Raw genomic sequence first — 12,146 nt, 5'->3', positions numbered from 1 at the left:
CTCTATCTGCCAGGGCCACGCCAGCCGCGGGCCCAGAATAGCAGCGCTGCCCTGCAGATAGCATGGAGCGGCTCCGTGGCCCTGCCACGTCCCAGGTACCGTCAGGCTGGGTGGGGGGCCCGGCCCGACAGACCCCCGCTTGGGGACAGGCCACCCCTGGGGTGGGGGCATGTTGGCGGCAGACAGGCCCCTTCCCACGGACATGCAGCCGTGGGGACAAGGACGTCCTTGTTCCGGCTGTGCCAAGCCCCTTTGGAAGTGTTGGGGACTGTGGTGCAGGGTCTCTCCTCGGCGCTGGCTCTAGGCTCCTTAGGAAGTGGTCCCTGTGCCTTCATTGTTTTAGGGTGGGTTGTAATCCTGGGCAGGTTTGTGGCTGGGTTTGCTCTTCCCTCTGCACGTACTGCTGTCTTACAATAGGGTCTCCTGGAGACTGGGGAAATAGGTTCAGCAGTCTGGCCCTGGGGCCTCCCTTCTCCTGGGGCTGCCACTCTGTTAACGTAGGTTTCCTCGGATGGACCTGGTCCCCGGGAGGGGCCAGTGGGGTTGGTGAGGCTCTCGGCACGGGAGGAAGCAAGACCGGGATTTACACCTTGGGACTGGGAGAGGATGGGCACAGAGCTGCTGTGGCATATGCTGGGCTCCAACAGCACAGACAGAAGGCGGGAGGTCCTGCCATCCATGCCCTGTCCTGCTCTGGAGGACTCCCACTGTCTCCCCGGAGCAGGAGGACATGCTGGGTGTCCTGGACTGGAGTCACCATGGAGACTACAGGCTCTGGGGGACCTGGGCTGGTGGGGGGTGCCCAGGGGAGCTGGGGACTGAGCCCAGCCCACATGCCCACCCTGAAAGGACAGTCCTCTTTGCCTAGCTTGGGTGGGCCAGAGCAGCTGGTTGGGTGCAGGCAGAATCCATAGGTAGAGAAAAGACTGGGTTGACTCCTGCTGACCCCTCCTCGCTGTGTGCCCTCTCAGGTGGCGCTGCTGGATGCCGCTGTGTGCCCTAAGGAGGAAGGTGGGTAGCGGGAAGAGTCTAGCTGTGTAGGAAGGAGGACTGCCTTACTCATGTGACAAGTGCATCGGTCCTCTGTCCACCCTGCCCATATCCCTCTCCTCAGCTGGAGTGCACCCCAGGCTGGAGAACTGCAATGCTGTGTGCTGCCATTGTGGATTGTGGGGAACAGGGGGGCTCTACGGGGAGCATCCCCTGCTCCCTCCAGGCAGGAGGGTGCTAAGATCCAGCAGCTCAGCTCACTGGCCAGGGCTAGGGTGGCTTTGCCTGCAGGGTTTCCGGAGACTGTATGCCCCAGGAAAGAGGAAGAGGAGGAAGAAGAATACAGGAGACCTGTTACCTTCACACTGGGAAATGAGATACTGGGACTGGGCCCAGAGGCTGAGTTTCAGAGCCCTGATGCCGAGGTCTATATGCACTTCTTGAGGAGCCACTGCTGTTATGATGCCATCCCCACCAGCTGCAAGCTTGTCGTCTTCGACATCTCCCTGGAGGTGACAACCTGGGGAATGAGTGGGTATGGGCAGAGAAGCAGGAGGCTTAGCGACCCTCTGAACCCCTCCCCTCTCTGCCAGCAGATAAAGAAAGCCTTTGTGGCACTGGTGGCCAACGGGGTGCGTGCTGCCCCTCTCTGGGACAGCAAGACACAGAGCTTTGTGGGTGAGTGCCAGCAGCGATGCCTGGCCCCTTCCCCTGCCTGGCAGAGAGGGTGCAGGCAGTGCTGCCAGTCCCACGTATCTCCACAGGGATGCTTACCATCACTGACTTCATCAACATCCTCCACCGCTACTACCGCTCGCCTCTGGTGAGTGCAGTGAGGAAGGCTTGGGGGATCAGGGCATGTGTGGGGCAGGGAGCAGCTGTGCCCACCACTCCTTGTCCCTTCTTAATCACTAGGCAATGAGCAGGGGATGATTCTGGGCCAGACAAACATCCACTTTTTTCTCCTCTACTTGCTTAGCTCTCAAAATGTAATCCCTGTGCTTGGGTGATGGGGTGGGACGCCCAGGGAAGGGGGCAGTGTCTCAGAGTGCCCTCAGTCCCCCATGAAACCACCATGACCAGGGCATTTCTCTGCCTTCAGGTTCAGATCTATGAAGTGGAGGAGCACAAGATTGAGACCTGGAGAGGTAAAAATCATGGGGTGATATGGGTGGCTGGGCTCATGCTGTCTCACAGGACACGGAGGTGGTCTCTGGGGTTTTGGGGCTGCGAGAGAGGGCTGGAGGATCTCCTCTCATAGCTCTCCCCTGTAGCAGAGGTGTACCTGCAGGGCTCCTTCAAGCCACTGGTCTACATCTCTCCAAGCAATAGGTGAGAGCCTGTCCACTGGGGGAGAGCACACCCCTTGGAGTGGGGGTGTGTGTGTGCCTGGAATGCAGTCCTATCCCCCCATGACGCTCCCATCACCCACAGCCTCTTCGACGCTGTTTACTCCCTGATCAAGCACAAAATCCATCGTCTGCCTGTCATCGAGCCTGTCTCAGGCAATGTCCTGCACATTCTGACGCACAAGCGCATCCTCAAGTTTCTCCACATCTTTGTGAGTGTTGCGGCTGCATGGGCACACACATAGCTGGTGTGTAGGGGCACAGAGAAGGGTGTCAAGGTGTGTGTAGATGTCAGCCCAGCCCTGCCCTGTTTCATTGAAGGGTTCTACCATTCCCAAGCCATGCTTCCTGAAGAAAACAGTGCAGGAACTGTGCATTGGCACCTTTCGTGATTTGGCCGTCGTGCCTGAGACTGCCCCAATCTACACTGCCTTGGAGATTTTTGTGGATCGCCGTGTCTCCGCCTTGCCTGTCATCAATGATGCTGGTACCTGGGGAGGGGAAAAAGGGACATCCTCATCTCCCTCCGCTAACAGCTCCAGCCCCATCCCTACCCAAAAACCCTCTCCTGGCCCTTGGGCTACCCCTTGGGGAGGGGACATGGCAGGTGGTGCCCAGCACCCCTTCCACAGCTCCTGCTCTGTTTCCCTTTGCAGGGCAAGTGGTTGGCCTGTACTCCCGGTTTGATGTCATTGTGAGTACCCTGGGTGTTTCCATGCCCGGGCTCAAGTTTGGCCCCTTGCATGCACTGGTAGGGCACTCATACCTGTCTGTGCCCATGCAAACCCACCTACATGCAGTGTCATGCATGTGCCAGGGCACATCTGCTCTGTGCACCCCCTGGGCTCAGTGACCCTTCTGTGTTGGCACAAAGGGGTGCAAGGACACCTTGGGGCACTGAATGGGGTCACATCTACCACAGCACCTGGCAGCCCAGAAGACTTACAACAACCTGGACATCAGTGTGAGGGACGCACTGCGGCAACGCAGTGTCTGCCTGGAGGGGGTCCTCACCTGCTACCCCCATGAACCTATGGAGGACGTAATCGACCGCATTGCCAGGGAGCAGGTGAGTAGCTGGGGTGCATTGTGCCAGCGCCAGGCACTGCTGCCTGCTGCCCAGCCTGCCTGCAATGCTCTGCCTGCACCCACAGGTCCATCGCCTGGTTCTGGTGGATGAGAACCGGTACCCGCGGGGCATCATCTCCCTCTCTGACATCCTGCAGGCCCTAGTGCTCACTCCCGCAGGTATCGATGCTCTTAACTCTTAGCCCATGATGCTCCATCTTTCTCCACTTGCATCCTCAATTTCTCTCCACTTCAGGTAGGTGCCGCCCCCCCATTACTGTGCACCTCTTCCCCCCCTGCTGCTTGGTCACTTGCACCTTGTTACCTCCCTGCTCGAGCCACCTGCCTCTGCCCCATCCAGAGTGGCCCTGGGGGATGGAGGAGGCTGGGACTGTGGTTTGGCAGCGCTGGGTGCCCAGGTGGGAACAGCAAGACTGGGATGCTGCTTGTCCCAGGGATACACAAGGATCACAGGTGATCCCTAGTGACTGTGACAAAGGATGGGAGCACCTTCCATGGAGATACTGCACTAGACCCCCATTCAGGCACCGTGTGGAATGCAGGTTTTGCAGGTCCCTGGCTTTGGGCTGTATGAGGGTTTTGGGGTGTGATGCACCCCAAGACAAAAGCCTATTTTTGGTCTCTCCTCAATTCCCCCCGAGACCTGAGCACCTCCAGTGCCATTCCCAAGGGACACAGAGGGGACACCACTAGCCATATGCAAAGTGTGGCCAACCCATGAGGCCCAGCTGGCAGAGCCCCCCTCCCCCTCCACTTGTAGCAGCCCCAAAACTGCCTGCTCCAGGGACAGGGCTCACTACCAGGTGGCACTGGAACCATCCTGCCTGGCCATCTGCATCTGGCTCTGCTCACCCACTGCCTGGTGAGTCCTCGCTGGCTATGGGTGGGCATGGTGCTGGCACCCACTGAGGCACCTCTTTAGGGGTGAACTGAGAATGGGAGAGCTGGCCCCAGTTCCCAGCTGCTTCCCAAAGGTAATTATGCTTTTTGGGGTGGTGGTGGGGAATGGGTTGGGATAGGCCTGTACCCACCAGTTCCCCCAGCAGTGCCCAGCTGATCTGCACAGAAGGGGACTGGGAATGGTGTGTGTTAGCCATACATGAGATATCCCCCTTGCCCCCATCCGCACATCTCCTCATCACGGTGCCTTCACTCACCCCATCCCTCATGCTCACGAGGTCGGCTGCGTCAGGAGCTGAAGGGGGCCACCGAGAGGTTGCTCTCCAGCCAAGCTACCCTCTCTCCTACCCCAGGGCTTGCATACAACCAAGGAATGGAGAAAAGATCCCATTGTCCACTGGGATGGGTTGGGGGGCTATGCCACAGGGTGCCCACTCCAGCACTGATTTGGGGTTATGGCCTCGCACGCTCTCTTGCCCCACAGGCATCGATTGATCCTCACTCTGAAGACACTGCAGAAGTGCCGCTGTCTTGTCTGACTCGGGGACCTCTTGCATGACCTGTGACAAGGAGGCTTGGGCCTGTAGGCTCTCTGTGGGAAGGACATGACTGTTCACCCCAGTCCTAGGGCTCGTCTTGAGTCCTCCTGCCGGTCTGGGGGAGGCAGAAACGTGGAAAATGGGACCCGGGGTGCCTCCTGCCAGTGAGCATTCAGTGGTGCTCAGTCAGCACTGTGCTGGAGGAAATATGACATGCCTGCAGCTGGGCACAAAGACCCATAGGACCTAGCCACCCCACTGCCATCCTGCTGCTGGATTCAAGCACTTCTATTGCAGCTCCCTCATAGTGAACACAGTCCACTGTCTGTGCCTGGTGCCTGGTAGCGTAAGCTCAGCTGCACACACAGGCTTGTTTTATTGTAGGGTCACACGGAGCTAGAGCTCTCTGGCAGAGGCACAGTCTGTGCCAGAGCTGGCACCAGGATGGGCACTTGCATGGAGACCTTGCGCATGTTCTGGGGTGGGCAGGGGGTATTTATTTGTTAGTCTGTTCAGCCTTGCTGTAACAAAGCAGCCTGATCCAAGAATTGCCTCTTGCCTTTCTGGGGTAAAGCTGGGCATGGTGTGGCATGGACACAGAGTAGCACTTCTGCCCACCTGGGTAGAGCTAAGGGGACAGAGACACAGGGCATGCAGTCTTAATCATCATGATGGTGTGAAGGTCCCTTCTGGGACACCTAGAGGACAGCAGCCTTAGTACCAGCAAGGCTTTTGCCTGCTGCTTCCCTTAATCCAAGAAGCAGGAAGGTATGAGAGGTTCCCTGTCCCACGCCCTAGCCCTCAAGCACTCTGGGCAAGTGACGATGTGTCCCCTGCCTGTGGCTACGACCAGCTCTGAGCCTTGGGATGGTCCTGAGTATCAGCCCCCACTTGGGGGTGGCTGACACTGAGCTGATCTTTCTCCACCTGCTTTGCCTGCAGCAAGCCCTGCCATTCCCGTGACCCCATATCAGCATCTCAGTGCAATCATGGCTGATACTGGAAAGTCCCGGGAACTAAACACACCTCCTGTGCTGGCTGGCTCTGCCAGGGGACACAGTACCAGTGCTGGGTGGTGACAGGCCTCCTCCCATCACGGGGAATGTGCTGTGTTACTGCCGTGCTCTCCCAGGACCAGGGCTGGCTCCGTCCCTCGGGAAAGGCGCAAACCCCAAACCCCACCAGCACTCAACCCTCCCCGCAGGCAGGGGGAAAACTGAGGCACAGAGAAGCTTCTGAGGCCAAGGTCAGCTGTTCAGAGAGGACCCAGATGTCCTGGTTCCAGGCACAGATCCACACGCAGCTACACAAGGACGGGACGAAGGAGACACCGAATGGCTGCAAGCCCCCTCCCTGCTTTCCCCCAGCCCCAAGAGAGCTCCCAGGTTCCCGATGCAGCTGGGCACAGGATGGGGGGGACACAACCCCCCTGCAGTGTGTCAAAGGCACAGCAGTTCCCCAAGCCTCCTGCTGATTTTGGGCAGGGGGATACTAGTGCCCCACGGGTGATTTAGGGGCAATCTCTCATCCCCCCCACCTTTGCCACTGTGAGCCCCCTGGCCCAAGCTGGCCAGGGGAGGGGTTTGCCTTCCTGTCCCTCCTTGGGGGGCAGTAAGGGGGATCTCCATTTGGCACCCAGGGTGGGGGTGGACGTGCAGTCAGGGGGCTCCTGGGCGAGCAATGAACTCCAGGTTGATGGGCTTGTCGGCCACCAGGACAATGCGGGACACAGATGTCACTTCCACACCACGGGGGTCCGGGCGCACCTCAAATGCCTGGATCATCTGTGGGGAGAAAGGGGGTTGGCAGTGCCTTCGGGACTCTCTGGGACCACCATCCAAGCTCATGGCAAGATACCCGGAGTGGGGGGATCCCTACTCACCCTGGCAAGGGCCAGGTGCATCTCCAGCTCAGCGATGCGGCGTCCAACACAGGCACGAACCCCGTAGCCAAAGGGGATGGAGCTGAAGGGGTGGTGAGGGGAGCCATGTCCCCGGAGCCAGCGCTGGGGCAGGAACTTCTCAGGCTCGGGGAAGTAGGTCTCATCATGGGACATCGCATAGTGTGCCAGGACAAAGAGGGTCTGCAGGGCAAGAAGTGGGGTTAATAACCCCACTGGCCCCACTGAGTGCAGGGGGGGTCCCCACAGCACGGCCCCCACTCACATTCTTGGGGAAGAGGTAGTCTCCGATGACAATGTCCTTCTCATAGAAGACCCTGGCGTTGGTGGGCACCACAGGGTAGACTCTGGGATATGGGGAGAGTTAGTGGGGGGAGCAGGACTCATCTGGAGATCCCAGAGGGATCCCACAGGCAGGAAAAGGGGGAATATCTCCTGCTGCTCAGCAGCTCCCTGGGGGGGAGGTGGATATTTGCAGTCCAGAGGAAATCCAGCCTTGCATCCTGACTGGCTGGTACATCCCCCCATGGAGAAGGGGCTGGTGACCAGGACCTCAGGGCAGGGACAAGGCTGGGATGTACCTCAGAGTCTCCTTGATAACAGCCCGAAGCATCGGCAACTTGGGGATATCCTCAGCAAGAGGAAACCGGTCAGCAGGCACAACAGCTTTCAGCTCCTGGTACAGGGTCTCCTGGATGTGTGGATCCCGGGAAAGGTGGTACAAGGCCCAGGACAGCGTGTTGGAAGTCTGGGGGAGTAGAGCACCAGGGAGAGTGAAGGAACTGGGGCCAGTACCTGAGCAGCCTTGTGCCAAGCACAGCATCAGTACAGCACCAGAGAGCCCCTTGCTCTGGTGTGCAGGAAAATCGGGGTAAGGGGCAGCAAGCACAGGGGAGAGCGAGGCAGGGGAGAGGACAGGGTCTGTACTGACCGATCCCTGAGGGTTTGCCCCTGTGGGGCATCAGCCCTGCAGCAACCAGGCCAGAGCTTGCAGGGGCTGGGCTGAGCATGGCCCCTGGGCACGGAGCTCAGCACGGATCCCCTGGTAGCAGCTGCCCAGCTCTCACCGTGTCCACACCAGCCAGCAGCAGCTCGGCCACGCTGCCATAGACCTCGTCCAGGCTGAGTCTGCCACTGGCCAGCAGGTAGCTCAGGTAGCCAGACACCTCCTTGCCACGCTCTACCTGCCCCTCCAGCTCCTCCATCTTTCGGTCAATCAGGGTCTTGCCTGCAGGGGCAGAGAGTGGGAACGAGAGCTGACAGAGTGAGGACTGCAAAAAGGACATGTAGCCAGGGACTGCCCCACTTTTTAGCGTCCTTAGGGAGCCCAGTGCCACCACATTGGGCCCCCATCATCACCGCTCACCGAAGGCAAAGATGGTGTCCCAGCTATCCAGGTAACGGTCCCAATAGGGCAGCACCTTGCGGCTCCATCGGGGCAGGACAGTGGCAAAGATGGAGTTCTTGAACATGAGGTTGATGGAGTCAATGAAGCGCTGGGTCTCGGCAGGGACCTGCTGCTTGAGGCACCCAATGCGGGTCTCGAAGAGGATATACGAGATCCCTGGGGGGAGCAAACAGCATGCAGATACCCGGGGGAATGGGAAGAGTGGGACAGGGCAGGAGTGAGGGGGAGGACCCCCTACCTTCCAGGGCAAAGCGGTAGAGCAGGTTGGCCACATTGCCCACCAGCACCCCCGAGGCGCTGCGGCTCCGTTCCTCCCGCAGCCGCACCATCAGGTCCGACACCACCTCCCCGATGGCATCCGCGTACAGCAGCGCCTCCGAGGGCTTCAGCAGCCGCTTGTTGAGGACCTGGCGCAGGCGGTACCAGCGCTCCCCTTCCCTGGATGGGGACGAAGCTCAGTGCTGGGGCGGGGGGCAGTGGCGGGCAGAAGTTCCCCAGTCCCTGCGTGCATATTCCCCACCCTGCTGGAACCATCCCAGGGGCCATTCCACCCACCATGGCCATGCTCTTCTACTCAGTGGGGACATGCAGCTTGCGGGAGTGGGAGCAATGCAAACTGCTCTGCGCCCTACACGTAAGGAAGGGATGGGAGATGTGTGCTACCCCAAAGGGCACAGCCAGGGCAGGACTCACTCAGTGAAAGGTCCGTAGGGCAAACGCCGGGTGTCCCGGTGCTCCTTCCACAGGGCCATGTCGCTCCGCATGGGGTACTTGCCCTCCTGCCGTAGCAGCTGCTCCAGCACCACTGGGCTCCCAATGTTGATGTTCCTATAATGTCCGAAGGTCGACTTCCAGATAGGTCCATAAAGGCGTCGGGATATCACCTGTGATGCACAAAGCATGGCAGGGTCAATGGGACGGGCTGGGTCACATCCTCCCTGCCCCAATGCTGCCCTGAATGTGTCTATCTGCACCCATCCCATGGACCCCTCAGCATCAGCTGAGCCCAAGCACCTGCCTCTGACCCTGCAAGCTGGCAGCATCTTTGAAGTGCTCTACAGATGGCTTGGGAGGCTCCAGGCTAATTTTCTCTGCCAGCACTAAGGACACCAGGCACTGGTGCCCCAGCACAGACTGGCACATCCCTCACCCGTCCCAGAGATGCAAAGAGAGTGTGGTAGGAACACCGAGACAGCAGGGACAAAGACAACTGCCAAGCACAGGACTGTGCTGAGATGCAGGACCACTGCAGAAGCTGCCAGCAGGTGTAAACTCTGCTGCTTCCAGCATGGCCTCAGCTCTGCTTAACCTGGGGACAACAGTCCCTGAATGGGTCCTTGAACTCACCACCCAGTAAGGGTGGTTAATGATCAGCAGTGGGAGGGCAGCGCCAGGCTAAGGCATGACCGGGCTGCTCCCAGAGCAGGCTGTCACCTCCAGGGCATGGCCCTGGGGCCACAGGCTTACAAGCCAGCAGGGGACATCCACCAGCATCAGCCCTGCTCTGGGCTCTGTTGGCTGTAGCTCCACTCTCCTCATCTGCAGCCACAGGTGCCATGCCTATCTCTCTGGCAGGGAGCACCATGACCCTCATCCAAGTGCATCCCTTGGGGGCACTTGGGCATCCCTTTGCAAGTAGATCTGCACAGGACCATGTCCAAAGGTCATCTTCCATCTCACCCAGGCACTGCCAGAGCCCCTGCAGAGCATGGCCAAGCATGGGGGGATGCAGGGGACCTGGCAGGGAAGCTCTGGTCCCTGTTCCCGGTGGCTGCGGGGATGCACGTGGTACAATCTCCCTTGGTGACTGTCTGCATCGCAGCCTGCGCCGGGATTCAGCTGGATTCGTCACCACGGGGAGACATTCCTCGTGCATGGTGGCAGAAGGAGGGGGAGGGATGGCACCCCGGTACTGCAGGCAGCTCATGGGCATGGGGCAGCTGTGCCCCGGGTTGAAGTCTGTCCACCTGCATCTGCTGGCAGCCAGAACCTGACATGGTGCAGGCATTGGAGAGCTGGGCTGACAGACACCGGAGCTGCCTGGATCTGGGGAAAGGCACCTCCAGAGCATGTGGCATCTTTCCACATAGCCAGGCTGTGCTTGGAGTCCCAAGGGCAGGAGGGAGCAGGAGGGAGCTCCAGCGCCTATGCCCTGAAATGCCACTGTCCTGTGAAAACCCCTTCTCCAACCAACAGTGCCTGGTGCTCTGAGATGCCAGGGAGGCCTGATCCCGCATTCTTCTTAGACTGGTCAGAGCTCCAGGGCACTGGAAGATGCCGCCTGGCTTGCAGCCAGCCAAGCCCATCGCTTGCTTCATCCGACGTATGAGGAAGTGTTGACAGAAGAAAACAAATACCTCTGCCTATCTCTCCCCTGCCTGCCTGGGTATCATCTGCCCAAAACCTGCCTGGTCACCTTAACCCAAAACCACTGCCCCTCCAGCTTGTCACAGCTGGGAGCCCGGGGATGCCAGGACCCTGTGAGGTGCCCCGAACCTTTGCCCTCAGCTGACTGGCCGGCTCGGGGATGCTGGAGCAGCCCTGGGCTTGGCTGGATCCTCCCGAGGTCACCCGGTTCTGCTGGCCCCTCTCTGCCTGCTGGTCCCAGCATCACACCATAATGAGCCGGGTGCTCCCCACCGCCAAGCCCCTCTGCTCCCCTGCTCCGCCGCCCCCGCTCAACTCCGTGCCGTCACTTGTCGGCAGCTACCCACCTCCCTGGAGCCCATCTCACCTTGCCCCCAGCCCACTACCCCTCCCTCCCTTGCAAATCCCCCCCCCTCCCGGATACAGCACCCTCCCTGCAGCCCCTCCGTAAGCCCCTCCATCCCACGCACCACTCCCAACCCTCCCCACCCCTAAACCGCCGCGCAGGGTCTCCAGGCCCCCACGCACCCCGACCCCCGCAACCCCGCAGCCCCCGGGCCAGGCTGCCCCGGCGCACCTGCAGCCGGTGCGTGTGCAGCAGGTAGCCCCGCAGGAACAGCCAGACGAAAGTACGGAGCAGCCCCGGCCCCGGTAGCTCCTCCGGTCCCTTCAGCCGCGCCGGCCCCGCCGCCGCCGCCGCCGAGCCCCCGGTCCTCCGCGGCGGTCCCGGGCTGCTGCGCGGCGGCAGCGGGCGGGGGCGCAGGAGCAGCGGCAGCAGCGGCCGCCCGGCCCCGCCGCTCGGGCCCGCCATGCTCCGTCGGCACCGCACGGGACGGGGCGGGGCGGGGAGACACCGAGGGTGGCGGGGGGCGGCACCGGGGGCGGTGCGGGGGGCGGCGCGGGGGCGGCAACCGGGCACCGGCACCGGGCACCGCGCACCGGGGACTGAGCATCGCGCACCGGGAATCGAGAATCGCGCACCGGGAATCGAGAATCGCGCACCCGGTGCGTTGCGCAACGGGTACCGGCCCCGGCTGCTGCGCTCTGGATGCGGTGTGCCGCCTGCTGCTCAGCGGGGACCGGACGGCGGGACCTCCATACCGTGCACCTTGTGCCGGCTGCTGCACAGCTGCCACCGGGCCGTGGATAGCGGCTGCAGTGTGCTGTGTACTCGTTACAGCACACTGGATACCATGCGCCATACACCGAATACTGAATACTGGCTGCTGCTCAGCAGCATCACAGACTACGCACCGGGTGCCAGGTGCTGGAATTGGCATCAGCAGTACCCATGTACCAGGTACTGGGTGCCACGTGCTGTGGCACTATGCACTAGGCAGCTGGCAGCCGGCACTGGCATGGCACAGCAGGTACAGCACCCTGGGCACAGTGGAGCCTGTGGCAGCAGTACTGGTACCAGATCCAGGTGCTGCATCCTTGGCATTGCACACAGGCAGTGTGTGCTAGGCACTGAACACCAGGCATGGGCACGAGCACTGGGCACTACACCGGGCAGGGCACAACGTGTGCCAGCACCGGCATTGCACTGTGGTACTGGGTATCACACCCCAGACCCTGCACACCTTGTGTCAGCACCAAGCTCA

The 12,146-nt window shown here is 60.8% G+C and overlaps 2 protein-coding genes across 8 annotated transcripts; one reads left to right on the top strand and one right to left on the bottom strand.

Moving 5' to 3' along the window:
• On the top strand, positions 1-5,462 carry PRKAG3 (protein kinase AMP-activated non-catalytic subunit gamma 3). 7 transcript variants are annotated; one of them, XM_085066770.1, is made up of 14 exons: positions 1-95; positions 972-1,011; positions 1,282-1,502; positions 1,584-1,668; positions 1,755-1,813; positions 2,093-2,138; positions 2,265-2,322; positions 2,425-2,551; positions 2,661-2,826; positions 2,996-3,033; positions 3,262-3,408; positions 3,494-3,663; positions 4,351-4,402; positions 4,813-5,462. In XM_085066770.1, exons 1-12 carry the CDS (start codon positions 63-65, stop codon positions 3,608-3,610), a joined length of 1,137 nt encoding a protein of 378 aa, XP_084922896.1. In that variant the 5' UTR covers positions 1-62; the 3' UTR covers positions 3,611-3,663; positions 4,351-4,402; positions 4,813-5,462. The 7 variants fall into 7 exon arrangements, with proteins under 7 accessions (XP_084922896.1, XP_084922900.1, XP_084922899.1 ...); XM_085066774.1 differs by lacking the exon at positions 4,351-4,402 and having other exon boundaries at positions 1,587-1,668; positions 2,268-2,322; XM_085066773.1 differs by lacking the exon at positions 4,351-4,402 and having other exon boundaries at positions 1,587-1,668.
• Positions 5,463-6,100: 638 nt separating this feature from the next.
• Positions 6,101-11,376, bottom strand: CYP27A1 (cytochrome P450 family 27 subfamily A member 1). Its single transcript, XM_085066767.1, has 9 exons — positions 11,120-11,376; positions 8,869-9,059; positions 8,414-8,613; positions 8,134-8,331; positions 7,835-7,995; positions 7,349-7,515; positions 7,033-7,114; positions 6,750-6,950; positions 6,101-6,651 (listed from the first exon to the last, which is right to left on the bottom strand). Exons 1-9 carry the CDS (start codon positions 11,351-11,353, stop codon positions 6,526-6,528), a joined length of 1,560 nt encoding a protein of 519 aa, XP_084922893.1. The 5' UTR covers positions 11,354-11,376; the 3' UTR covers positions 6,101-6,525.
• Positions 11,377-12,146: the final 770 nt, after the last annotated feature.

Source organism: Lichenostomus cassidix, chromosome 7, assembly GCF_008360975.1.
Source record: "Lichenostomus cassidix isolate B80296 chromosome 7, HeHo_3.0, whole genome shotgun sequence".
Lineage (NCBI taxonomy): Eukaryota > Metazoa > Chordata > Aves > Passeriformes > Meliphagidae > Lichenostomus > Lichenostomus cassidix.
Note: the sequence above shows the minus strand (reverse complement) of the source record. Positions and strands in the feature narration are given on the sequence as shown.